The sequence below is a fragment of the Acipenser ruthenus genome, chromosome 7 (genome assembly GCF_902713425.1).
Source record: "Acipenser ruthenus chromosome 7, fAciRut3.2 maternal haplotype, whole genome shotgun sequence".
NCBI lineage: Eukaryota > Metazoa > Chordata > Actinopteri > Acipenseriformes > Acipenseridae > Acipenser > Acipenser ruthenus.
In genome coordinates, this window is record NC_081195.1 from 66504534 (window position 1) to 66531225 (window position 26692).

The 26692-nt window shown below is 40.4% G+C and overlaps 2 protein-coding genes across 10 annotated transcripts in view; one reads left to right on the plus strand and one right to left on the minus strand.

The window, feature by feature from the left end:
- LOC117415060 (rab-3A-interacting protein-like) overlaps nt 1-12097 on the minus strand; it is a 25987-nt gene extending 13890 nt beyond the window's left edge. For 2 of the 4 annotated variants that reach the window (XM_059027656.1, XM_034024994.3), the window contains exons 1-3: nt 11899-12097; nt 2418-2536; nt 308-371 (exon numbers count right to left, since the gene is read on the minus strand). The gene's annotated coding sequence lies outside the window, so the exon portion shown is untranslated. Of the gene's footprint in view, nt 1-307; nt 372-2417; nt 2537-2740; nt 2851-11898 lie in introns of all 4 variants that reach the window. The other 2 variants (XM_059027654.1, XM_059027655.1) reach the window with 2 other exon arrangements.
- On the plus strand, nt 7142-26193 carry LOC117415059 (bestrophin-3-like). Of its 6 annotated transcripts, none has more exons than XM_059027649.1 (10): nt 15217-15357; nt 15558-15830; nt 17340-17434; nt 18977-19210; nt 19732-19886; nt 21291-21368; nt 22098-22250; nt 22857-22937; nt 23462-23613; nt 24506-26193. In XM_059027649.1, exons 2-10 carry the CDS (start codon nt 15679-15681, stop codon nt 25272-25274), a joined length of 1869 nt encoding a protein of 622 aa, XP_058883632.1. In that variant the 5' UTR covers nt 15217-15357; nt 15558-15678; the 3' UTR covers nt 25275-26193. The 6 variants fall into 6 exon arrangements, with proteins under 6 accessions (XP_058883636.1, XP_058883633.1, XP_058883632.1 ...); XM_059027648.1 differs by having other exon boundaries at nt 15614-15830; XM_059027650.1 differs by lacking the exon at nt 21291-21368 and having other exon boundaries at nt 15216-15357; nt 15614-15830.
- The last annotated feature ends 499 nt before the right edge of the window (nt 26194-26692 follow it).

The window sequence follows — 26692 nt, forward strand, 5'->3', positions numbered from 1 at the left end:
TTAACTTTTTCAATTAGTGTAAACCTTAATGACTGTATCTCTTTTTAAATAGGCCATTGGAAACCAGATACAATGACACACAGGGGCATTCCTTCACTATACAGTGTGATACGATTACAGGGAAATGGTCCTTCCTGGCTAGCAACTCACGCTCTGATCAATACTGTATATTGTGGCTGTCCGAGACCTGTGTAAAAGGTGCTTGAATTAAAACTATTACAAGTGGACACCTCTATCCAAAGCAAAGTTGGGGAGCCCTGCAAAGTCTTAAATGAAGAATGAGAGGATGCAGTTTCCGTTGCCATACCTGCCCTTTGGATGAAGAGAGGTCTTTAGGATTCCTGCTTTCAATCTGACACCTTGCTCGAGTTCTGGGGGGAAAATAAAACAGGGAAGTATTCAAACAGCTCTCTTATTAAGCGGGCAGTAACATACGTCCACCAGCAAGGACGTAAGTACAGAATTACAAAATGAGATCTTTCAGTATCATTAGGAAAGCAGATTACCATGGCCTACAGCCCCAGTATGCACATGTAAAAATACAAGGTTCACAGATACGATGCTTCCATGTACCCACATTCTGATACCCTCAATAACCTGAGCTAAAGAATGTTTTGTTATGACTGGCTATGTGGTTCTCCAAACAGAAAGCCTCCATTCATCCCTGCAGGGTTCTGTGAAAAGCTTGCCCAGGACTGTAGTAGACACTGTGCCTCATACTGCATTGCGCCCTAGGTTACAGTAATAAAGAACCGTCAGGTGACACGTTTCTTTAGAACTTAAAAACAAACCCTGGCTGTACACCATATGGAATTGTTTTAAATCATGTGGCACTGTATTAGGGTTGGCCACGCTCTGGCTCCGGAGCTGGAGCTGGAGATGCTGGAGCTATTATATATATATATATAAATCCCACACAGTGCTATTTTACCTATTGCTAATTTAGAAACTGTTGCCAACTTCTGGTAAGGTGGTAAATCTGCGCAAGACAAAACAGGTTGCGATACATATTTCTCATTTCTGCCAACTGTGTCATTTCTGACTGACACACATGTTTTTCGCTTCCAGTACATATACAGGTGTTTCCAATTCTGATATTAGTCCCAGCACTCAATTATTATACATATTTTTTCCTTATTGAAACGTATTTAACTGTACAGTTAACTGCGTCGTATATTATTATTATTACACCAAGACTGAGAAAGTGTACCATAAAAAACTCAAAAAAAAGCAAAATGAAAGAAATATTTAAATGGCTTGTGTATATAAACCTGCAAAACAAATATTGAAAATGCTGTACAGAAAAGTTCTGAATTAATTTACCACAAAAGCTCTTCAAGATGACCATTGCTTTTTATTGCAATTTTTTTCATTTTTGTCAAGTTGCCTCACAAATCTACAGTGAACAGCCATATTCAAAAAGTGATTATATTTCGGTAAATGCAGCATATAAACCCGCCAACATCTCCCAAATAATAAAACTGTGTTTGCACAGTGAACTCCTGTTCAATATATGTGAATCCTTAGCAGGTCAGTTTGAGGAAGGCGATAACAGAGGCTATTTTGACCAATTTGCAAAAACGGATTTACTTCGAAAGTAATAGGAACCGAGTTCGTACTTAGCTGATTAATTCTAAAAAAATGTATCCAAATCCAATCAATACTTCAAGCTGTATAAAAACATCAGAATTTTTTGATTAAAAAGAGTACACTGCTGTGACTGCACTTGAACCTGTGCATACTGCAGGTATTCATGCCCAGGTAACACATAGCAGCTGCAGTACAAATGAAATGAAACTCCACTCTTTAGACATACTGCTCTGTGCATGTCACTGACAGAAGTCAAGAGCACTGTACTGCAATTAATGTCATAACTGTTAGTGCCCCCAATTGAAATGTTCCTTTGAAATTCACTCTGTATTGATCAGGAGTAAACATATTCATGAAACAGTCAACACTTGTCAATAGTGGCGACACTGTAAAATAAGCACACACACAATGATTCAATGTTAGCTACAGTATAGGGTTATTTATAAGATTAGCGATTACTGTACTTTCAACAGGAAACCATGCACTGCAAGTTAAGTAAGCACTTTCAATCCTTGGTAATAATAAATCTTTCTGTTAATATAATTCTGAAACTATAAAAACAAATCAGACACTGTATACAACAGACATAACCTACTGTAACTGAGTAAAACAGAATTGATTTTCACAAGCCCAAAGGTTAATCTCCAAAAGTGATGAACTAGGAGGTACAAAATATGGGTTCTATGACAGCAGCTTCAGTATTGCAGCTGCTGAATAGATACATAAAAAATATCTTTGCTCAGATATTTGTACAGACATTCTTTTTTATTACCAATATTAGGAACAGCGCTTTTGGTAAATAAAAACAAATTCAATTCACTACATACCATTCTGTGAAAAGTTGCTGGACAGTTTCCCTACTGGTGACCTCAAGTACTGTAGTGTGATGCTTGTGTAGCAGACTTGATAGTTTAACACATCATAATGGGTATGTCTTTGTAGTTTCCTTTGAAAAGAAATAAAGAATATCCATTAAAATATTTGAAACCAGAAACACACAACAGTTTGTGTAAGAAGTATGTTTTTAATACATTCATATTTAACATTTGACAATAAGCATTTATCAGCAAATACAGAAAGAACATCTTATGCATGATTTATAGGAGTCATACATTTTAAATAAATGACTTCACAATATGTACAACTGTACCAGTGTCTCCCATTGCATTGCAGTTAGAGCCAGACCCTGTTTTAGTGGGGGATAAAGTCACACCCGACTGTATTGTTGCATGGAGCCAAATCGGTAGAGATCTCTTCCCTCTTAGATAAAAAAATAATAATTAAATACCAAAACTGAAATCGGCTGCATGCTGTCTGCCCTTTAACTGAACACCATATGGTGGAGGGTGCATGATAATATTAGCGATGATGTGAAAACAGAGACTGGAGTAGGATTTCATAGCACAGTGGTTGAGTTTGTAGTCAATACATCACAATACAGGGACAGAAGACCTGCAGTCCTGTACTTTTGAGCTGCTTGCTGTATTACAGGGTAAAAAATACTGTACAACAAAATTATTTATTATCCACCCAGAGTCATAATTATTCATCCTGTTTCAAAATGAACAGAGATTTATTTATTGATTTCTATATTTCACCCGGAGTCACTTAAAGTTCAGTAGTTATGTCGAACGCACTTTCAGAACCATTGTAACGCTATGATTTGAATTGCCTATTGAAACTGGAGGATTGTGTTGGTGATGTCAGGAGCTGGTCACTGAAGTACGATAAATAAATATGCTTTGGATCCCCCACACACATAGGATAAAATACAGATATAATGTGTGTGTGTGTTTGGTCTTGCCAGGAACTGCACAGCACAGATTTGCAGTGGAAGGCAAGGGTTAATCCTGATTAGTAGACTCCACTGCTGTGCACAGAGACGCGGGTCACAGCCGCTTGGATGCTCAAAATCAAACCCTCTTTGCTTCTCTTCAAGGTCACTGTCATGGTCATTTTGCTTCAGCAGCACTTTAGCATCGTTCCTCCTTTCAAGGAGACAGCAGTGGCACTGTGTCCTGGCATTCCCCTTAGAGGGAAAAACGATTGTTACGAGTCCAAATCCGACAGCGTGAAGGGAGGCCACGCTGCAGGGTCTGCCATTGGCTTCAGTTACTGCACAGAGATTTCATATTCTACTGTACGGTCTGAGAGGCTGGGTAGTAGTTTTTATATTGACTGCATGTGAGCACAACCGAATGTCCAATCAGTCACATTTATTACAACCTAATGTCCAATCGGTCACATTTATTACACAAAGCTTTATTATTTAGGGTCCTCAGTCAAAAAATGGGGACCATTATGCCGATTAAGCCCATCTGTCTGTCTGTCTGTCTGTCTGTCACACTCTACATGGTGAACATGATACCTGCCTTGATCTTACACCAATAATTAGCAAACTTTACTAGCCTCCAGACGTAGCAGTTGTAGCAGCACATGGGAACATGTAATACAATAAAATAAAAAGGTCCTTATGTACCCTTTAAGCTCTCCATTGAAATCAGGTGCTGACAATCAGGGAAAGGTCTTTGTTGTTGATTGGGCTCATTTACCATTCAAAATTAAACAAGTGAAAAACCAGCTGCTTGGATTTATGATTCATCATGACTCTATGCAGCTACTTGAAGCACTCAATAACTAAAGTCCTATTAAGGTTAAAAACAATGGAGTTCTCAATATACTGTATATATGCAGAACACTAATGTGTGATAAGGACTGATAGACAGACATACAGGTGTCTCCACAATTATATCCTCGATGCTGGGGATACAGTGACGGATAAAATAACAGTAACAAATTTGAACGACAAAACCCATTAATAATGTCCTACCAAGAAGGCGCCCTGCTACAGTGAGTGAACACAAGAGGCCGTCAAGAAAGAAGGACTTTATTACGAGGCCAAATTGAGACATCTGGAATGTGAAACTTTCATGACTGCTGTTCCGAAGACATACTCGAAGGCCCTTTAATGTACACAGCAAAGTAATACAAGAGCTTCAAGCTTTCTTTCTTTGTTTAAAGCAGTCAAGCGCCAGTTAACTCTTTAAAGGAATGCTATCTAACAAAATAAATGCATACATTTGACCTGTTTTACACTTCCATTAGAAACAGATATAAAATGTGCAGTTGTGAAACAAACACATGTTAAAGCAAATATGTACAGTAATCTGGCGCATAACCGCCATGATCAATCTCTTCAGCAACGTTAGTTTATTATTCAACAGGGAAGATTAATTCAGAGATTGTAGATATTACCAAAGTTTTCGTACGCTGTGTTGCACGCGCTCCGTGCGCAACCATTGCTGGTAGTGTCACATGAGCTGTTCAGTGTGTTGATATGTAAATAATTCCTGTACGCCTGCGGGGTGTATCAACTTCAACCTCCATCTCGATCTCCTGTCTGTCACTCAGCAGCGAATGCACGCATCCACACGGCTACTCTGTCACAAGCATCAATACCCTGTATCTTTCTAAACAAGGGATTTAGGGGAGCTCCCTAATAAAAGCTGAATCTCAAAACAATAATTGTGTGAATATAGTAATTGTTACAGCTGTGTATAATGATATTTAAAACAGGATTAATTTATCTGGTTCCACCGCAGTCAGATACGCGACGGATTACTGTATTTTCATAATAACCCTTTAAGGTACAAATGATGCTTTCGTTCTTATTTTTGCAGAGGTGAACGAAACAGGGGTTAGATCTGGTCATCTAAATTGAGTCACTCTGAAATGTATTTTAAGAAGAAATTGTTTCAACAACTGCTCAATTCCTTGTGTACCTTAAGGGGTTAAAACAAACTTGTGCTACACTGGGTTAAAGAAAGTTCTCAGTTTCCATGCCTTACTCGCAGGAAATCTGTAACACTTGAACTTCCTGTGTCATTTCACCTGTGTCTTCTGGGTCAACTTATGTTACTGGTTGAAAGTACGGCAGTCAATATTTTGTTAGCTTATAATCACTTTAAAATGACCAGGCTTTAACGAACCAATCTTTCACTGTAGACTCTTCAGGTTGAACGACAAGCCCCCTTCCACCACAAAGGACCCTTGCCACCCTCCCAGGTAGGTACTGTACAACCAGCACAGCTGCACTAAGGAGTCCCATTTATTTTAAAACAGGATCTCAGTCAGAGCACTGGATTTATCAAATCAATGCTACTGTACATTAGGCTTTCCAGATGCTGGGTGTATTGGCACAAACCCCAAAACCACTAAAGAGAATCTTTTTACACAATATAATACAAGGGTCGAATGAATGGGATGAACTCTTTGGTTGTGAGAGTAAGTGCTACTGTACCTGCTTTGTTTAAGTGGCTGTATAAGTATTAAAACACAATTACTTAAGCTCAATACAAATAAACAATTTGCAAATAAATAAAATATTGTATTTATATAGTTACGCAAGCGGTACCATAGGTCAAACTCACAGCATTACCTTGTTTCACTTTCTAATCTTTTGTACACATGTTGTCTGTGCTCTGTGCCTACAGTAGAGGTGGTACAGCACAGTCGAAGGTTCTGAAAATAATTTATACATTACATTTTTTGGCTTTTGAGGAGGTCAACACCACCAAAGAGGAAAAGGGATGATCTAGTAATCCAAGTACAGTTCGTGTTACTACTACTTTCCCTATCTTTACCACTTTGGCATAGTAAAGAGTTGAAACTAGGATAGCACGTACTGTAACAAGAAGCTGGAAAAAAAAGTCTGGAGTACAGCTCTGATCTCTCTTTCCCTATGCAGGGATGGAAGTAAGACTCTCACTGAATAGCTGTTTTGTCCATTCCTGATTTTACTGTGAGTTTAGTAAGATGCACCTGAACTTGTTACCTCTACATTGTGGCTAATCAAGCTTATAGTAAAACCTGGAATGGGTGCAACTGCTATGCAATAGGAGTCTTATTTCTACCCCTGCTATGGCAGTGCAGAATCATAAGCTCTGCTGTTACTTGCTGTAGTCTTGTTATTCCCCACAGCAGCACATGTGCTTCAGTCACTCTAGATACATTAACCCCCAGTAACTCAGGGCAGCAGTACTGTAGCTCCCCATGCACCTAAAAACCAGGGATCTTGCACAGAGCTGTCTATGCCCCTATAAATGACTAATCCTAAAAACAAGGGTCTAATTATACCTATAGCAATATCAATATCCTAGTGCAAAAGGGGGGCTACTGTATGCATTATATAATGGCCATTCAAAACAAGTAGGGTGCCTTTGGCTGCCTCATTTCAGGTATTTGCTCTGACATAGTGGAGCTGTGAATCTCTTTAAGTGTTTGTTATTGCTAGATAGGGGATTACACAATATTTGGCAGGGCCATATCGTTGCGCTCCTGTGAGCACTATATTTGTGTGGGTGACCTGAAACGATGGCTATGGTTCAGGTGTTGGTTTCTTTTAAGCTTCTAAGAAAGACGAAATGTACCCTTGAGGAAACTGGAATTATCCAGGGATTAAAAACTGCCTGGCAGCTACAGTACCAGGGTTAGAAGGGTCAATGACTCAGCAGAAAATCACTAAACAGTGTACTGTATGCAAAGGAAACTTTCTTTCTCCTAGACACAATCCTTGCAGGCCTTTCACATACAGCCGAGGCACATTCTACACAAACTGATGACATCACTGTATCACCAGAAGCCTTTGTGTCAACCCATTATTAGACACGCATTTATTACACGTTCCTGGAGATTTGGGATTACAATTATACACATGGGATAGCAACTGCTGGTAAGGATGTTGACTGCAAATTCTAATATTGCTTGAGGATTTTAACCACGTTTTCTGGCATCTGTTTACTTACTGTAAAAAAACAGGCAAAGAATATTCAACTGAGAATATTCTTCAGTTGAATGCAACTAATGTTCCGCAATTACAGAATTCATAGCAATTAAAAAATGTTTTAAAAAACTAAGCCTGTTGTGAGCCGCACTGTATGGCAGAAAAACATCTCACGCGTGAATCTGTTTTCAAAATGTACACGTCTGTTTGTGATTTCATGGTTTAGACACTCTGATTCCATTATACCATGGTGCGTCTTTGTGGAAGGAACTATTAAGGCGAATGTAGAGATCTGTTTAAATAAAGTGGATTACTGACCTGAATGGTGAAGTGTATCACAGCTCAGTCTTCAAGCATGAATATTAATCTATACACGGCTGAATAAGCACTTTGTACGGTAATGCGTAAAGCAGCCATGCCCTTCCAACTGAGACACACAATGATTAGAATGGGAGCCTTTATTCCACGTCCTGGAAAGCCAGGAGATCATGTATGTTCTGCTAATTTCATGTCCAGATCAAAGCAAGTAACAAATTCAAATTCACTGTAATGATGCGTTTGCACTACTCCTGTCATCGTCAACAGTGGTAACCTGTAACATGGAGTAAAGGACACCTTTGCTTTATTATTATTATTATTATTATTATTATTATTATTATTATTATTATTATTACAAACATCCTGTAAAACTTTGTAACTTTTTTTTTAAACAATGTTCTGTTAATTAAATATTGATGCAGTCTAACACATTTCAGTTTTTCATGAATATTTATACAATGTAAACAGAGTATACACTTAAGTAGGTTGGTGATCTGTGATCCCCAGTATTATTATAAAATATTACTGTACCGGTAACAAAATGCACTGTGCTACAGTCCTAAGTCCTTCACTTCATTCAGGCCAACAATTAATTATTTTACTTCAATATGAAAACACAGAACCATCAGTTTGACGTATTTTATTTGAAATGTACAGTAAATGATAAACAATGCACAGTCACAAAATCCCCCTTTTTACAGTAAAGAATGAGATGCTGTATGTACGCTGCACACAATTTACCATATTCATTCTGAAAACTGTATTCATGCATAGTCTCTTCACACATTTACAAGTACTGTTAACCTACATGAATGCTGAATCATTATCGATGTGCCTTTAACACATGCTGTGTTCATTTTAGCACATCATAGTCCTACTAATGAAAAGGATTATATTTCAGTTTCCTATTTGCTGCTATTTTAGTGTGGGAATGTATTGAGAGCATTCATGTTCCTGAAACCACGCCCCTTTACGACAGTTCACAATGCACATGTTCTGTTAACTGTATAGAAAGTATCCCCACTATACAGTAAGATGGGAATATAGGCCTACACTTACAACATTACACTTAACTGTGGTAAATTTAATAATGCAAAAGGAAATGCTTGCAGTGCTGAGCTGCATGAGATACAGCATTGTACAGCAAGATCAGCAATCACTGCTCCTGGCACACTCATTACGAATGACTAGACAGCAATAGCCTGCACCCACTGCAGAAAGACCCCAGGCTATTCTGACACAACCCCCACCTCCAGTCCCACTGCAGAAAGACCCCAGGCTATTCTGACACAACCCCCACCTCCAGTCCCACTGCAGAAATTAGGAATCAGTGCCTTGTGGTTCAGCGAGAAGCCAGCCTGTTTCATCTCCTTAATTAAACAAAAACATGCTGATCTAAATTCATTTGAATAACTAGTTGATTTATTTTTGAATGACACCTTTAAACTGATTGATGTCAGAACTATACTAATAACACCTTTTTTTGCATGGGCCCACCTGTCACTATACAGTATGTATTATATTTGCACAGTATGCTGGCATGCTTACTCCAGACTTCCGTGTCGGACCCAATACTTTTCAGCCACGCAGCTTTTTAACCTGCCCTCCCCTCCCCTCCCCCTCTAACCCCAACCCCGATACATTCTTGCTGCCAGCTGCTTAGTATACCTTCTTTATGTATTCAGATCACAAGGGCACAATAAATAATGAATGAATGAATGAATGTTGTAAATACAGAGTGTGACAGCTACATTATTCTACGAGAGAGACGCAGCCTGGCAAGCACTTCATTCTCATACACAGGTGGTAATACTGGGTTACAGCAGATCAGGATTACTAAGCTCTGACTTCTTCAGTGGAAAAGTTTGCACCATTTTAAAATGGAAAAGAATATTTTCATTTTAGAATAGCAACCTCTCAGTACAGTAAAGCAAGTAGTTTAGATCCACTGGAATGAAGGCTTGTAAAGCTGGCACAATATGTTTTGCCTACTTCTAATCTGCATGGCATCATTAGAGAGGATCCCAAACACTCCATGACGTTAGTATTTAATGATTTCAGTTTCATTAAGAAAAAAAAAAAAAAAAAGCTACAGCAGGTCCCAGAAAATGTAATTACAAAATAACAATTGATTACTAGATTCGTCCAGTTGTCCCAGAAAGCAGACAGTTTGTTTACATTACGAGACATTTAGCTACAGCACCACAAGCGCTTGCTCTTTTGCCACTCTGTCCACTTACTGTAAGTAGTTTGTTTGAGTACTGCTCATGCCCATGCTGTTACATGACATTTTAAACACCATTCCTGTGAGCTATCATCCTCAGAGATGGAAACTGAACACTCAGGATTATTATGAGATACCCAGCTGGCACATAAAACCCCAGCACAGGTTTCCTTCGGCTTGTACTGTACTTAAATATAATAGCTAACCATCTGTTAGCGACGAGTGTCTATCAGGATGCAGACCAGGTGAAACTATGTTTTCTATTTTGTATTTGACTACTGGATGTATTCAGAGCTGCTGGGTGTGTTTCAGTGAAGTGAAGCAAGCCTGCTTCTTGCTGTACTGTATTGTACTTTACCATCTGGTTTGGATTGATTTCAGCCAAATACAAATTAAAATGAAACACTAACCTAATACACACATTGTTCACACTACCGTCTAGTACAGTATATACAAATCCACCTTCACTGGTTCTCACGTTGCCTCGTTGCCATTTCTTAACCACCTGGTAATCATTTTATAGACTCAATAACGCTCTCCAGATTGTGTGGCAGTTTGTGCAATAAAGCCATTTATCTGGAGTGTTATGACATTCAAAATCTGTTTAATTATACCAATAAGGTTTTACAGAAAATATTGGTGTTGCTTCCTTTAAATTGGAACAACAATGGAAGCTTTAAGTTTAACCACACAACACACACAGGAAAATACAGACACTCCCAAACCACCCAATCCTACTACAGACAGTTCTAAATGACACACCTACTGCACTGTGTGCACATTCTTCACACTGACCAGTTTCACATTCCAGACACTCCAGTATCGATGCTTTGCATTTTATTGTTATTTGTCAGTAAGCCTATATCAATGCAATTAGTAAGCGCTTTAGAAAAATGTTTGAAATTCCTTAAGGCCATTAAAATGTGTTTATCCAGAGCGTCAAGTACGGTCACATTTTTGTGCACGATTGTTGCCTTCTTGGTGCTAGGCCAAGCTACGACTGCTGTATCGGTCTCTTATCTACATATTCAAAAATATCGTCCAGGTTATCTGCACCCTGTTTTAAATGCGAAAGGGGTCAGTTGTACAGACGCTTATATAGTTGACATATTTTGTTACAATGTATATTTATTTTAGAACAGACATTATCAACAGTGATACGTTTATTTATATATTGGATATGCAAAACAAATTAACCTTCTGCTCAAATGTTGCTGCATCTTGCTCGCAATTGTATAGATATCATGTAAAACAACAACCATAATAATTATTTATAATAATAATAATAATAATAATAATAATAATAATAATAAATACTGCCGTGTATGATTCAAATGTGACTATTCTCATTTAGTCTCGAGCAGGTAAGTTCTTTTAGTTAGGATAGACACCATTTTTAAAACCAACCCGTCTGGAATTATTTAAAGTCACTCTGAGACAGCACCCTATTCTTTCCATCTTACTACTAGTACAGTACTAGGATTGTTAAATCCGGTTTACCCAGAATACAGTAAAACAGACAATCCGCCAGTGGTGCCACAGTGGTTAACATACAACTACAGCAGAACTGTAATGACCTTCTCATTACCTGAGAGCCTGCTTCACAAGGACTGTATAATAAGATTGTCAATGTCAAGCCAAGGCGTTATCAGCATCTCCACAGCAATTGATCTTGTTTCCAAAGGAAACAAATTAAATTACAGTATAAATGTGAAAACATTACCGTGAACTCTTTGACGCTGTACACCACTGGTAAGGACAATGTTAATTAATCGTGCACAGCAACAAACTTCTTAGGTAATATTAATGTTATGTAATAGTCAGGCGTCTGAAAATAAAGATATCAGGCATATAAAACACGAATTTGCCAATGGCAGTACAAGCTACACTGTCTTGGTCATGTAGGTAGCTAGCTACTGTACCTGAGAATATCAAATTACTTGGGTTTGCTATCTACAGACTGTACAATGCACAGATCTCTTACCTTGTTTGATCGGATGCAGACGTTCTCCTCAAACCTCACGACGAAAGGAATAGGACAAACTGATTACAGTCCCGAATTTTTATGGTACGTTTTCTTTCGGACATGAATGGACCAACAAGACATTTACACTAGACAACAGTGCACCACAGTACACCTCCTGTTATACCTGCTTCTATCTCTGCGTGGCTGTCAACTACGCATGCGCTCCTGTCGCTTGTGTTTACCAGACGTCACAGCGAGCTGAGCTGAACACAATAGCGCCACCTACCAACTGGGGGATTAACGCTACAATTGTAACTACAAAAACAATGCCATGCCACTTGCATATTTGAAAAATGACAACTAGAATGCACAGACAAGAGTATGTTTTATACTAAAATGGTATTGGCATATTGTTAAAGTAGGCTAAAACACCACCAGAAGTGGTCTGAGTGGGGTGCAGTGGAAAACAAATGCATTCAATCATCCTCCTTACACTTGCATGATGATCTGCCTTGTTTGCTGCTGCATGGGGAGTAAGCATTGAGTGTAACTGGACTTCTGGATCGCATCATGAGTATGGCCAGACCATGGGCATCACCACCTTCAAGCCTTTGTTAAAAATCACTGTGGCTCACTACACTGTCATTAGAACATAAGAACATAAGAAAGTTTACAAACGAGAGGAGGCCATTCGGCCCATCTTGCTCGTTTGGTTGTTAGTAGCTTATTGTTCCCAGAATCTCATCAAGCAGCTTCTTGAAGGATCCCAGGGTGTCAGCTTCAACAACATTACTGGGGAGTTGGTTCCAGACCCTCACAATTCTCTGTGTAAAAAAGTGCCTCCTATTTTCTGTTCTGAATGCCCCTTTATCTACTCTCCATTTGTGACCCCTGGTTCTTGTTTCTTTTTTCAGTTCAAAAAAGTCCCCTGGGTCGACATTGTCTATACCTTTGCTGCTCTTCTTTGCACGCTTTCTAGAGCAGCAATATCCTTTTTCTAACGAGGTGACCAAAACTGAACACAATATTCTAGGTGAGGTCTTACTAATGCATTGTAAAGTTTAAACATTAATTCCCTTGATTTAAATTCAACACTTCTCACAATATATCTTGTTGGCCTTTTTATAGCTTCCCCACATTGTCTAGATGAAGACATTTCTGAGTCAACATAAACTCCTAGGTCTTTTTCATAGTTCCCTTCTTCAATTTCAGTATCTCCCATATGATATTTATAATGCACATTTTTATTTCCTGCATGCAATACTTTACCCTTTTCTCTATTAAATTTCATTTGCCATGTGTCTGCCCAGTTCTGAATGCTGTCTAGATCATTTTGAATAACATTTGCTGCTGCAACAGTGTTTGCCACTCCTCCTATTTTTGTGTCGTCTGCAAATTTAACAAGTTTGCTTACTACCAGAATCTAAATCATTAATGTAGATTAGGAATAGCAGAGGACCTAATACTGATCCATGTGGTACTCCACTGGTTACCTCGTTCCATTTTGAGGTTTCTCCTCTAATCAGTACTTTCTGTTTTCTACATGTTAACCACTCCCTAATCCATGTGCATGCATTTCCTTACTGCGTTCAGTTTGAGAATTTATCTTTTATGCGGGACTTTGTCAAAAGCTTTCTGGAAATCTAAATAAACCATGTCGTATGCTTTGCAATTATCCATTGTCGATGTTGCATCCTCAAAAAAATCAAGCAGGTTAGTTAGACATGATCTCCCTTTCCTAAAACCATTCCGACTGTCTCCCAGGATATTGTTACCATATAGGTAATTTTCCATTTTAGATCTTATTATAGTTTCCATAAGTTTACATATAATAGAAGTCAGGCATTGGTCTGTAGTTACCTGGTTTGGTTTTGTCTCCCTTTTTGTGGATCGGTATTACGTTTGCAATTTTCCAGTCTGTCGGTACAACCCCTCTGTCAAGAGACTGTTGCATGATCTTGGTTAGCGGTTTGTAAATAACTTCTTTCATTTCTTTGAGTACTATTGGGAGGATCTCATCCGGCCCAGGGGATTTGTTTATTTTAAGAGCTCCTAGTCCCTTTAACACTTCTGCCTCTGTTATGCTAAAGTTATGTGCACTATATTGGACAATCTGTTTAGATTTCCTTCTAAGGCTTACCAAAGACACAAATCAATTCAGTAAATTGGTTTAGGATTAGATGAAAAAAATCGAGTGCATTACCTCCAACAGCCCTGTACATTAACACAGGGAGCCCAGGCTCTTAATGTGTGTTGGGTCTTACAGAGATCTGCTGAAAACACGGTTATTGCTAACCTACGAGATACTCAGCCCTATTCACAAAGCGTTTGCATATGTGCAAGTCAACTAGCTACTGTATTTATATCTTGAAGTTCATTGCAAATATCCTAAAAAGATATATAGATATATAGTTGGTTTTTCTGAGCAAAAAACTTATTTTATATAGAAAATGAAATATGAAGTAAGATTACTGGTGTCCTATAATACATAACAAACACAGTTGAGGATCCCTTTTTCATAATAATACCCTCTGAGTGCTGCAGGGGACAGAGGGTTTGAGTGTACCTCCTACCAGAGTGCACAAAGTACTAAACTACGTGGAAAACCGCGCAATGAATTACAATTACTGTAGGTTAGGTATAAAGCAGGACCTCGCGGTGGAGCTTTAACTCAACTCGGAAATGTCGTGTTAAAGGCTCTACTGTATTGGCATGAACCCATTCATCAGAACACAAGCTGTACTCGTGGAATGTGATGCTTTCTAAATCGATATTTCTTCACAGGAAAAACTGAAATCCTTCTTTTTGGCTACAAATTGCTGCGTTCTATTCTGAGGAGTGTCAAGTTAGACGTGCCCGTAACCAGACCAGTGACATTTCAAGATGGCCATGAAGCTCAACACTTAGAAATGTGTGCTTTATCACTGTGTAGGAAAACACAAATAAATGTATCATTTTTAGGCTTCAGTTTCTTACTTTATATTGAGGAGTCATAAAAGCATCTTGGGCTATGTTTGCAGAATGAACAGTTACTTTTAATAATAGATTTAACACAATTAGAGTTAGCTGTCAGTTAAAATGCTTTTAGAGTAAAGATGATCAAATACACTACTTTTTCCAATTGCAGACTTTAATACTGCTGTGCCACTGCCAATAGATCACGCTGCGCAGAATGGTATGCTCGTTGCTTCCTCTGCTTGCTACTGTGTATTTCGTTAGGACACGCTTTCAATGCCTGGATGTACTAATGGGCAGTTGCAAGGATAAATATAGCAAGAGCAGTCTCAGCAAATGGTTGTGTGTTTGTTCCGTGGTATGGGAGCTGCTGAACCCCTTAGTTCCCGCGTGGCCGTTTGACAAAAACAGGCAGCTAATGTGGAACGCTGTCTCAATGCGCGTGTTCAGCAGTTGGCTCATGAAGAAAATAGACGCGAGACGTCGTTTCAGATGACTTGAGAGGTGTTTGTTTAACTTTAGGTAAGCATACAAGCTTGGGTCGCTCACGTTTGTACTTTTGTATGTTCCGTTTTTATTTTGAGGTACAGCCAGGGAAAGCACTTGTTTGCCTCAGAGTACTTGTTTGTTTATTGTAAGTTAGTTAGTTTGCATAATAAAGCGAGAGACATTGGTGAAGGATACAAAGAAAATTATATATGGGGCTGTGATTTATATTTCAGATATGTGAAAATGGGGTGGACTTATCAGCTTTTAAGTGAATCTGCTTTGTCTGCAGCTTTCTCGCCTGACGATGACCATACTGTATAGATTAACACGGCAGAAACTCTCTTTCGACTCAAGATGACCGTGACTTACTCCAGCAAGGTAGCCAATGCGACGTTCTTCGGGTTTCACAGACTGCTTTTGCGGTGGAGAGGCAGCATCTATAAACTGCTGTACCGCGAGTTTCTCGTCTTTGTAGGGCTGTACACCGCGTTGAGTATCATCTACAGGTACGCTTGTTTTTACAGTACTATATGATGTATTGGGAATAAGGGAGATAACGCCTCAATGCCTCTATGATACTGCACATTTTCATTTTACACTAATTCCTTTTACACTCGGGTCATGTGTTTGTACTGAAATAACATGTTTGAATATCTAAAGATACAGGCATGTCAGAAATGCTGAAGTGCACAGAAATCACTCTGCAGATGTTGTTAGATTTGAAGCAGCCGGTTGGAAAAGTGTGTCCTTCCAGGTTTTACTGTGAGTTTAATAAGACACATCTCGGCGAGTTACCGATACACACTGTGGCTAATGAAGCTAATGGATATAGTACTAGCTGCTTGCATTGATTACAATCGTGTATTATGATGCATTCAGAACATTCAAATGCTTAAATGTAACCCTTCTTAGGTGTTTATTTCCCAAAGTGATATTAAGTGGGTTAGAAACGAGTTGTATGGCTGATACATGTATATTATAATGACCAGTTCTGTGGTGGTAGTATGCAGAAGGCGGTATGACGAGAAGCAGGTTTGACTGTATGCTGTGAATATTAAGAATAGCAATATCAAGTATGCAGGGTTCATTTAAAAATTAATTTTTTGATGTGATGCTGCTTTGAACAAAAACCCATTCACAGGATAGCTATGACACGTGGCAGATGGAGGCACCAAATCAACCAGATCCTTGGTGGACCTCCACGTGCGAAGCCTAGAGGTGTATGGAATGGCTCAATGGGTGGGTCCAACACTTCCACCTCTTCAACAATGACAGCCTTCTAATCCATTTGGGCTGGTTTTCTTTTATCAGCAGCAACTCATTGTATAATCCCTGGGGTCTGTTTTAAAATCTATAGCGGGGGATTTCAATACCACCAACCTAAAACTTGTTGTTCTATCCAGTCTGGAATGCCCAATTTGAATGTCCCCTCCCTGCTGCAAGCCGCTTACCAATCTTTTACCTGCCAAGCCCAAGAAACAGATATTGTCAGGATATGGACTCTACCCTGATCGTCAATTCTGTGCAAACAGGATTTGAGCCAGCTTGCCAGGCTCCCTTGCACTGCAAGCGGTGTGCTCTTACTGGACAATCAGCAGGAGCTAAAGGGAGCTGCAGCATTTCAATTTACTGCTGCTTAAACCTGTAAAACAGCCCCCTTTACATTTTACAGTTTAGACGTGTAGCACAACTGAACTCAGTTCTGCATTGTCAAAATCACGGAGAAAGAAAACAGAGGTGCACTGTTCTATTCTTTCCAATTTGATCTTATTTGCATTTTATTTTCCGTACAGTTAATTATCCTGGCTAACTTTGCTTTAGCTATAGGGCAGTATTAACCCTTCTCTCCTCGCAGTTAAATATCTTGTAGCTACATTGTGTGTGGGCAGGCATGGGAAGTGTCGTGGTATCCATGCATACTGGACAGAGATGCATGTTCAGCAATGGGTTACGTAAGGTGTCTACAACAGTGTGGAAGCCAAGTCTTTGAAATGTCTGTTTTCTATCCACACCAGATTATTTCTTTCAGAAAAACAAAAACGTTACTTTGAAAAGGCGTCTCTTTACTGTGATAAATATGCTGAGCAAATCCCGGTAACGTTTGTGCTGGGTGAGTACCAGACCCCGCAGGGCCGCACGCAGAGGGAGAGCTGCGACGCAGCAGGCTTTGCATGAGAATGTGGTGCACCAGTAGGCCTACATCCACACTGAGCTACAAACAAGCACACTGATGTTATTAATAACAGTCAGAGGCTGCTGGCTTGGCAATGTGTGGTCTAACCGTTTCGTACAGTAGTAATTGTTTGTTTTTTTGTTTTTGTTTTCTAAAGTTTTCCTCCCTGTATTTTGTGTGTGACACTTTTTAAACCTTGGCTGAAGGTCACCTTTTTTTTCATCTGCTAAGAAACATTATTCGTATCATCCATAACTATTTTTGCAAAATTTCAAAACGCTAAAACAAACTTAATACATGAATTGGCAAATGTTTAAACCAGAAGTCTTGAATGTCTTCAGTTGAATCAAGGTTTAATTTAGTATTTGTACTGTGAGTTTCACATTATTGATAACCTTTGCTTTGCTTCCACGCCAGCACTTTCAAGGTGCATGCTTCAAATCCAGTTCCCTTTAACTGTTATAAGTCTTTGCAATCACCCAGGCAGGTTTCTGAATTCTCCTCCAATAAGAAAACAGGCATAGATATTGTTTTTACAGCACAATGATTTAATGTCCATGTTGGAGCACTCATATAGCAATGTGAGGCAAAGGTTAAATCATTGATAATTGCTTAACTTGTCCACTTGAATAGTTCATGTTTCCCTGTGGGAGTTTTGTGTACGATACACCGCTACCTGGTGGCAGAATAATGTAATTTGGTTTCTTTGCATTTGATTTGAACTCAAAAGAAGTTGACATGGTTAACCCTAACCAATACTGTAAGCAGAGCACAGAAACCAGGTCCAGAGGACACAGTTGGAAATGAAGTGCAATTAAGGAGAGGAGGAAGAGACACTTCTTTACACAGTGAGGGAATGGAATGGGTTACCTAGCCGTGTTGTTGATACTGAATGTTTGATACAATGTTTTGCGATCAATCAGCTGCTACAAAGTGTACAAGCAATAATGGGCGGAATGGCCTGCTCCCATTTGTACAGTCCATCGTCTTGTGTTCTTAAAACAAGGTGTCATCATAGCATAGTAATACAGCAAGGATCATAAAGGGCAAGTCACATCTGTGTTTTCTGAATCCCTTTAAAACCTTAATAAATATTACTGTACCTATTCAAATTGCCAGTAATACATATTATACTGCAACTAGAATGTGGGTACATTAAGAGGGCATAATTTCGACCCCAGCATGTCTTCTGCTGTAATGAAGGCAAAGCAGTAATATCCTTGAGAGAGGAAACTTTGTGTTTTAAAAATTGTCAAAGAATATTCGAATCTGCAAAACCCATGTTAGTCCCAGCACTACATATCAGTCCACTTTGAGCTGGAGAGAAGGGTCAGTAAACAGCTTGTCTCAAACTGTCCCAAACTGAACGTGGATTCATATGGTAACCCTGTGTATATGTGTGTATGCTTGTGTATATATATATATTCGTGAGACAGCGTTTCCGGAGTACATGCCCCCTTGTGTTGCTGTCTTGCTCAGGTTTCTACGTGACGCTGGTGGTGAACCGCTGGTGGAACCAGTTTGTGAACCTGCCCTGGCCGGACCGGCTCATGTTCCTGGTCTCGGGCAGTGTGCAGGGCAGGGACGAGCACGGCCGGCTCCTGCGCAGGACCCTGATGCGCTATGTCAACCTTACCTCTCTGCTCATCTTCCGCTCTGTCAGCACGGCTGTCTGCAAGCGCTTCCCTACCATGGACCACGTGGTCGAAGCAGGTGCCTGGTAGTTACAAGACGACTCCCATTGCCCCATAATGCACTAGCACCAGAGGCATAATTTACGTGGGGGACATGTCCCCCTCACTTTTTTCAACGACGGGAAATGTCCCCCTTACATTGCAGCAGTACTGAAAGTTTTTTGCACTCATTCTGAATTCCCAGTTCTGTTGTCCAGTATTGAATATATTCATGATATATATCGATTCCCAGACCGGGAATCTTGTTTGGAGGCAGGTGTAATTCTGCTTGTGCTCCCTGGTCTTGAGAAATCATGTGATATTTTGACCTTTCAGCTTCATGGTAAAGTATAGAAGCTGTGGAGTCAACAGAGTGGAAGGTCACAATATTTCAGAAACAAACAACAAATCATATTGTAGAAAGGCATGGGAAGGTTAAAAATGATCAGTAGTGTCCAGTGTGTATGCCTTACATGTGCTTTACATTTAATATGGGTTACTTAACGGAATGCTATATGGAATTGTTTTCCAGTTTGAAGCATTTCTTTTCTTTGTGAGCAGGGTTCATGACTCCCGAGGAGAGAAAGATTTTTGAAAACCTCAAGTCTCCCCATCTTAAATACTGGATCCCGGTGGCGTGGTTTGTGACCCTGGTGAACAAAGCGCGGAAGGAGGGGCGGATACAGGACAGCGTGGACCTGCAGACCATCATGATCGTAGGTACTGCAGTGGCCAGCTGTCACGAGGCAACGACAGGGACAGCCAGAGCCCAGTGTGCAATGGGGCTTGTTGAAAAGCAACTGTGTGTTCAGACTCACCACTGTTATTTATATAGACCCCCAGCTCTTTCTGAGAGAGGGTTATTTAAATTGCATACTTGTTTTCCTAGCTGTTACAGTAGAACCTGTCATATTCAATCTAATTGGTTCCAGTGGTCCCTCAGATATGTAAAGATATTGTATGTCAGAGGGAGTCGTTATTAATAATTAACAGGTAGTGTGTCTGAAACACCAAAGTACGGTGCTGCACCTGTACTATACAGAGAATTATTGCAAAGCACTGTAATACAGTTTTTGGCAATTTACAAAACAGCATTCCAAGAACAGTTGTTTCCATGCTTTCTCAGCCTATAACAAAGTAACCGTGTGTGTTAACCTGAGGCAGAAACAACAAGACAGTACACATAAACACAAACTGGCTTTGGAGGTTAGTGAAAAACAAATAGTTTCAGCTTTTTAACGGTACAGTAATTATATGAATCCCTGGCTTTCTTTTATTTAACATGTTTAAACTGGGCAGGTATGTGAAGTGGCAGCATGGAAAAAATGAAACTGAATTACCATCATTTTAAAAAAAAATCTGCGACTGAATCCGTCCTGTCCTGCTGAGAGATGTTTTAGATCCATAATAAAGAATGCATGGATCAGTTTCCATCTGTACGGCTCAGCTGGCAGCAGCCTGTGTAAATGATACATGCCAGAGGTCCATCAGTTAATGAAGGAGATCATAGCTTACAGGATCGGATAAGACTGGCTCTACTGTATTGTTATTATTATGAGTAAAAAGAGGGCGTTGACCTTTAAAAACTGCAATAATCATATTGGAGTAGAAACTTAAACTAACAGTGGCAGTGGCAGTATATGATTATCCCCTGACCCTTACAGTACCCAGTAGTATCCCTGACACTATGATATAGTGTAATAGAATGCTTATATACAAAAGCCCAGATGATAAATCTCTGATAAGGTTAGTGCAGCAGTGCGGAGTAGTGGTTAGGGCTCTGGACTCTTGACCAGAGGGTCGTGGGTTCAATCCCCGGTGGGGACACTGCTGCTGTACCCTTGAGCAAGGTACTTTACCAGATTGCTCCAGTAAAAACCCAACTGTATAAATGGGTAATTGTATGTAAAAATAATGTGATATCTTGTAACCATTGTAAGTCGCCCTGGATAAGGGCGTCTGCTAAGAAATAAATAATAATAATAGTCATCCCTGCAACCTTCCCCTGAATGAAGCTTTGCATCCCTCTGTTTGTGGATTCAGTCTTTATGAAGCATCTAAGCAGCTCTGCTTTGATCGATTGTTGCTGCTGCGATTGTTTTTCATTGTTCTTTCTGTAGGAATTGAATAAGTTTAGATCGTGGTGTTCTACCCTATTCGGTTATGACTGGGTCGGCATTCCTCTTGTATACACACAGGTAATGTTGTTTTGATATTATTATTAGTTAGTGTAGCAGCCCTGTGATGGTATTTGACATGTTTAGTCATGCATTATAGTACATGCTCAGCGGCAGTCCCAGAGTTAAAATAATATAAAAAAGCCAAATACCTAGGAGTCTCTCTTGGCGCTCTCTTCAATACTGCTGCGCACATCACTGTCTTGCTGCAGCATAGCTCTTAAGAAAACTACTAAGAACCAGGAAACAAGATGTTTCACTTACCGATTGCTATGCTGACTATTACATTGCTATTTAATTATAAATATTTGACACAGTACTTTACCTGCTTGCGTACCTGCGATTCCATGAGATTCATCCTGCATTTCACAGGTGGTCTTAGTAATCCTGTTATCCATCACTATTGAACATTCAGTTGTGCTGAATTTAGAAACACTGCATTTAAGAAAGACTTCCAGTCGAAACGTTTGTCATTGGATTTGAGTTTCTTTTAGTATTTCTGAATTCACGAATCCTGCTGTCATTTAGTGACATCAGCTACTCTGACAGCCTTCCAGATCCCAGCCCGAGATGTGCTTTACAGCAGCCTGGCTGAACTCTATTTCAGTATCATTGCATATCCTCTGTGAAGCTTACTGCTGACCAGATCTCAGCCTGGAATGTGCTTTACAGCAGCCTGGCTGAACTCTATTTCAGTATCACTGCATATCCCCTGTGAAGCTCACTGCTGACCCCTGCCCTACTCTCCAGGTTGTCACTCTAGCAGTGTACACCTTCTTCTTTGCCTGTCTGATAGGACGTCAGTTCTTGGACTCCAAGCAGGGCTATGCAGGTCATGACCTCGACATGTACATCCCTGTCTTCACTTTCCTGCAGTTCTTCTTTTATGCAGGCTGGCTGAAGGTTAGTGTATTTCCTAAGGTAAAATGTATAAGAAACTAAGAGGTCTGTTTGATCAATAAGGCACCGCTGCACTTTATTAGAGCATTTTACAGCTCTTTGAAATCACCCACCATTGTTATCCCAGTTTTACACCTAAAATAGGTGGTTGTAATCCAGGGGGATCCAGCAGTGCTGTAAAATACTCTAATAAAATCAAGGGGTGGTTTATTCTGATGGGGTATAAGTTAATCAAATCCACCCCTACTTCAGGTAAAAGATATACCAGTACTTTAGTGTTCATCAGGGAAATGTTTGTCTACTTGATATAGGCCAGGATTTAGAGCATTTTACAGCTCAAGGGGTAATCCCAGGATAACCACGAATAAATGGTTGAAGCAAACCAGCATGATTCCCCAATGCTGTAAAATTCTCAAAAAAATACAACTGTGATCAAATCAGCCATCTGTTTACCTTATAAAACACCCTGGATGTAAGTAATCACTATAAGATATAATGGATGAGGTTTTCAACTTGTGTACGATATTATAATATCCTGCAAACTAAACATGACAGATTTAATTTATGCTTTGCATCAGGCATACCTGTATACCTTGAATTTGTCCTTAGGTGGCTGAGCAGCTTATAAACCCCTTTGGAGAAGATGACGATGACTTTGAGATTAACTGGTGCATAGACAGAAACCTGCAGGTCAGTGAGATCGGGAGGACCCAGGAATACATGTCACACGTGCTGGAAAATCAACAGCATGTTCTCTGGTGTTTAATATACAGTGTCTATCACTAAAGATAGGAGCTTAGCACAATATGCCAGTAGCTATGGTCGGAGTGGCTGCTGGAATTGCCCGTCAGATATATCTAGGTCCAGGGTTGCCCTAATAAAATGATACCACAGTACATTTGCAGTTGTACCCTACTTTTCCCATGGTTATGCTCTGCATTTACCATAGTTTACCCTGGTTTGCCATGTTTATTATTACATTTTACCATACCTCACTATTCTTTACAATGGTTACCTATGTACTACCATGCCTTCAGCATGCTTTACTACACTTTGTTATGTTTTTACTGTGGGAAACATTCATTAGGGTGAATTCGCTGCTGAGGACCGCATTTGGCTCCCCTTACCTGGGTTTGGCCACACCTGACCTAGCTACTTGTGCTCCAGCTCCAGCCTCGGACTGTATTATTAATACATGAATTTAAACTGTGCAGGTTTCCCTTCTGGCTGTGGATGAAATGCACATGAACGTGCCGAAGATGCAGAAGGATATCTACTGGAACGACTCGGATGTGTGTCCGCCGTACACTCTAGCAGCGGCCGATTACTGCATCCCGTCTTTCCTGGGCTCCACCATCGACATGGGGTAAACCTGCATCAACATGACTGATTCAATCTGAAACCAGAGACATGGGGTAAACCTGCATCAACATGACTGATTCAATCTGAAACCAGAGACATGGGGTAAACCTGCATCAACATGACTGATTCAATCTGAAACCAGAGACATGGGGTAAACCTGCATCAACATGACTGATTCAATCTGAAACCAGAGACATGGGGTAAACCTGCATCAACATGACTGATTCAATCTGAAACCAGAGACATGGGGTAAACCTGCATCAACATGACTGATTCAATCTGAAACCAGAGACATGGGGTAAACCTGCATCAACATGACTGATTCAATCTGAAACCAGAGACATGGGGTAAACCTGCATCAACATGACTGATTCAATCTGAAACCAGAGACATGGGGTAAACCTGCATCAACATGACTGATTCAATCTGAAACCAGAGACATGGGGTAAACCTGCATCAACATGACTGATTCAATCTGAAACCAGAGACATGGGGTAAACCTGCATCAACATGACTGATTCAATCTGAAACCAGAGACATGGGGTAAACCTGCATCAACATGACTGATTCAATCTGAAACCAGAGACATGGGGTAAACTTGCATCAACATGACTGATTCAATCTGAAACGCTGAGTTAACTAGGAGAAACCAGAGACACATAATGTGCTGGAAAAGCACACGTTTGTAAACCCAATCTTGACCTCAGTATTTACGGCATTATCCCTCACAACACATGTTGTATCCCATGTCTTACAATAACTTGAAACATATCCCATAGGGTTGTTTTGTGTACGAACATGTCTTTAACATGCTGCTCTGTACTAAATTCCTACTGTAAATTGCTGCAGCAGCATCACTGTAGAATACTGTATTTTGTGCCGGTTTGTCTTCCCAGACTGTCTCACAACGTGTTCCAGCAGCAGGAGGATGCTGAGATGGAGGAGTTGAAGCAGCGGTGTCAGGAATCAGTCCTGGGCAGAGTGCGGAGGATACTCAGCGTCCAGGAGCCCCTGGACTCCACCCTGCACAGACCCTCCTTCTATAGGAGGAGCAGCGAGCTGTCCAGCGTCTTCTTCCCCTTTGGGGACAACATCCCCCACGCCCGCCGGCCCTTCTTCGTCATGGAGGAGCTGGGCCACAGAACGCATCGCTCTGGCTCCCGGGACGGCAACGTGGCGCTGAACGTGGACCACCTGTCCATGCTGAGAGAGACGAGCAGCCCCGACTCCCCCGCCACGCATCCCTCCTCCTCGGTGTTCGAGGAAGTCCCCGAAGTCATCGTCACCCCGCCTGACACAAACACAGACACAATCGCTGGCTCATCACCAGGCAACCGGAACGCACACAAAAATATGGAGGAGAACACACCCGAGGGTTTGAGGGTGAGAGAGCACGTGAAGAAATCCTCCTTCAGCCACAGGTGGAGCGTCCCCCTGCTCAAGAAGACAAGGAAGAGCCGGCGGCTCTCCAGTCAGCACTCGAAGGAGTCTCTGCGCAGTCTGCCAAGTCCCAAGCCGCTGGCGGAGAGGAAGCGTCTCTATGGGGCTGACTATGATGCTGCTGCTGAGCCTCTAACAGCTAGGAACGTGAGCCAAGCAGGGCTGCGGGAGACTGATCTCTTACAGTCAACCAGCGATGAGAATATCGATCAGACAAGAGATTAACGGCATTAAACCACAGTGCTTACTCTGAATGTGTTTAGGGCCCACTTCAGTAAAAGACCTCACATTCTTGTCTTTGTAAGTCTCTTCACTTACACAATAAGAGGCCGTTCAAAATGATTCACTTTTTATGAAAGCCTACACCTGGGAGATGGGGGGTTTGTGGAGTGTAGGTTTTTGTGTTACTTTTATAGAGCTTGAAATATTCACATGCCTTCCTGAAACAGAAGTACAGCCACCAGAGATTTCGCTCTGTGATATTTTACTTTTGCTTGAGAAAAGGGATCCTGTTGGGACACGTTTCATTCACACAGAGCACAGGGGAGTAAAGAATGAAAAAGGCACTGGAGAGTCTCAGTGTCTGTGTTTAAAACGTTATAGTGTGTATCATGGACGATAACTTAAATGGCACATGGTATACAGTCCCACTTACCATTACATTAAAGTGTTCAGTTACAGAAAATTGTGTTTTTATTTGTTGGGAACCTCTCTGAAAAGCAGATAGAACCTTGTACTGTATGGTGGTATTTGCACGGCTGACATGTAGAGCATAAGAAAGATCACAGGGGTTTACTGTGTATGACTGGACAGGCATCAAACGTGGTTCTCAATGAGTCAACATCATGTGTGGTGAGGCTGGGAGCTTAAAACCACACAACATAACTTTACAATCTTCATTATTAATCAGCAAGGGCAGGTAGCAAATAATGTCCACATGTACGATAGCTGTGTTAAACAGCAACTTGGTATTGATGTGAAATATTATCGGAATTCATGTTTTTTTCTTCTTGTTTAGATTCACTTTGTATCGCTTGCTGTTCCTGTCGTCACACCCTGGTGACTTTTTAAAACCACAGTCATTAAAACTTCAATGGAGCTCTCAGTATCCTGTTTAACCTTCAGGTACACTAGGGGCAGAGTATTACAGGGGACAGGTTAATGGTTACATTGGTTATCCTGAAGTACTTGGATGGTGGACGTGCTTCTGAAGAACTATATTGAAACCCTTAAAATTCTGCATTTTAATAAGTCACCAGGATGTGATGAAAGAAACAGAAATGATACAAATCGAACCTTAACAAGATGATAACTCCTGCCAAGTGGGCTCTTTAAGGGTTTGCTGAATCTGCAGATAAACACATGTAAGTGCTTTCACTCTTGTCCTGTGAGAAGGCATTGGATACATTAGAGAAGAAGCAGTCTGTTTAAAAGCTTTAGAATAATTGTGAATTCAGATTTGCAGCCAATTTTCAAACAGTTTTCTATACAATTTGCAGTGTACTGTATCTCTGTGTGCAGGGCAGCAGACTGAGTTTTGGGATGCAAGAATAAAATAAAACGCACGCAGACACGCACGCATGCACAGACGCACGCACACACACACACACCTCGTAGCACAGCAGTTTCACGATTTGGATTTA

What these genes read in the sequence shown, in the direction of transcription:
- LOC117415059 (XM_059027649.1), top strand. Translation starts at nt 15,679, where the DNA reads ATGACCGTGACTTACTCCAGCAAGGTAGCCAATGCGACGTTCTTCGGG. An exon ending in GGACCACGTGGTCGAAGCAG is followed by an intron (nt 19,211 to 19,731) that starts GTGCCTGGTAGT and finishes CTTTGTGAGCAG; the next exon opens with GGTTCATGACTCCCGAGGAG. An exon ending in TTCCTCTTGTATACACACAG is followed by an intron (nt 21,369 to 22,097) that starts GTAATGTTGTTT and finishes CCTACTCTCCAG; the next exon opens with GTTGTCACTCTAGCAGTGTA.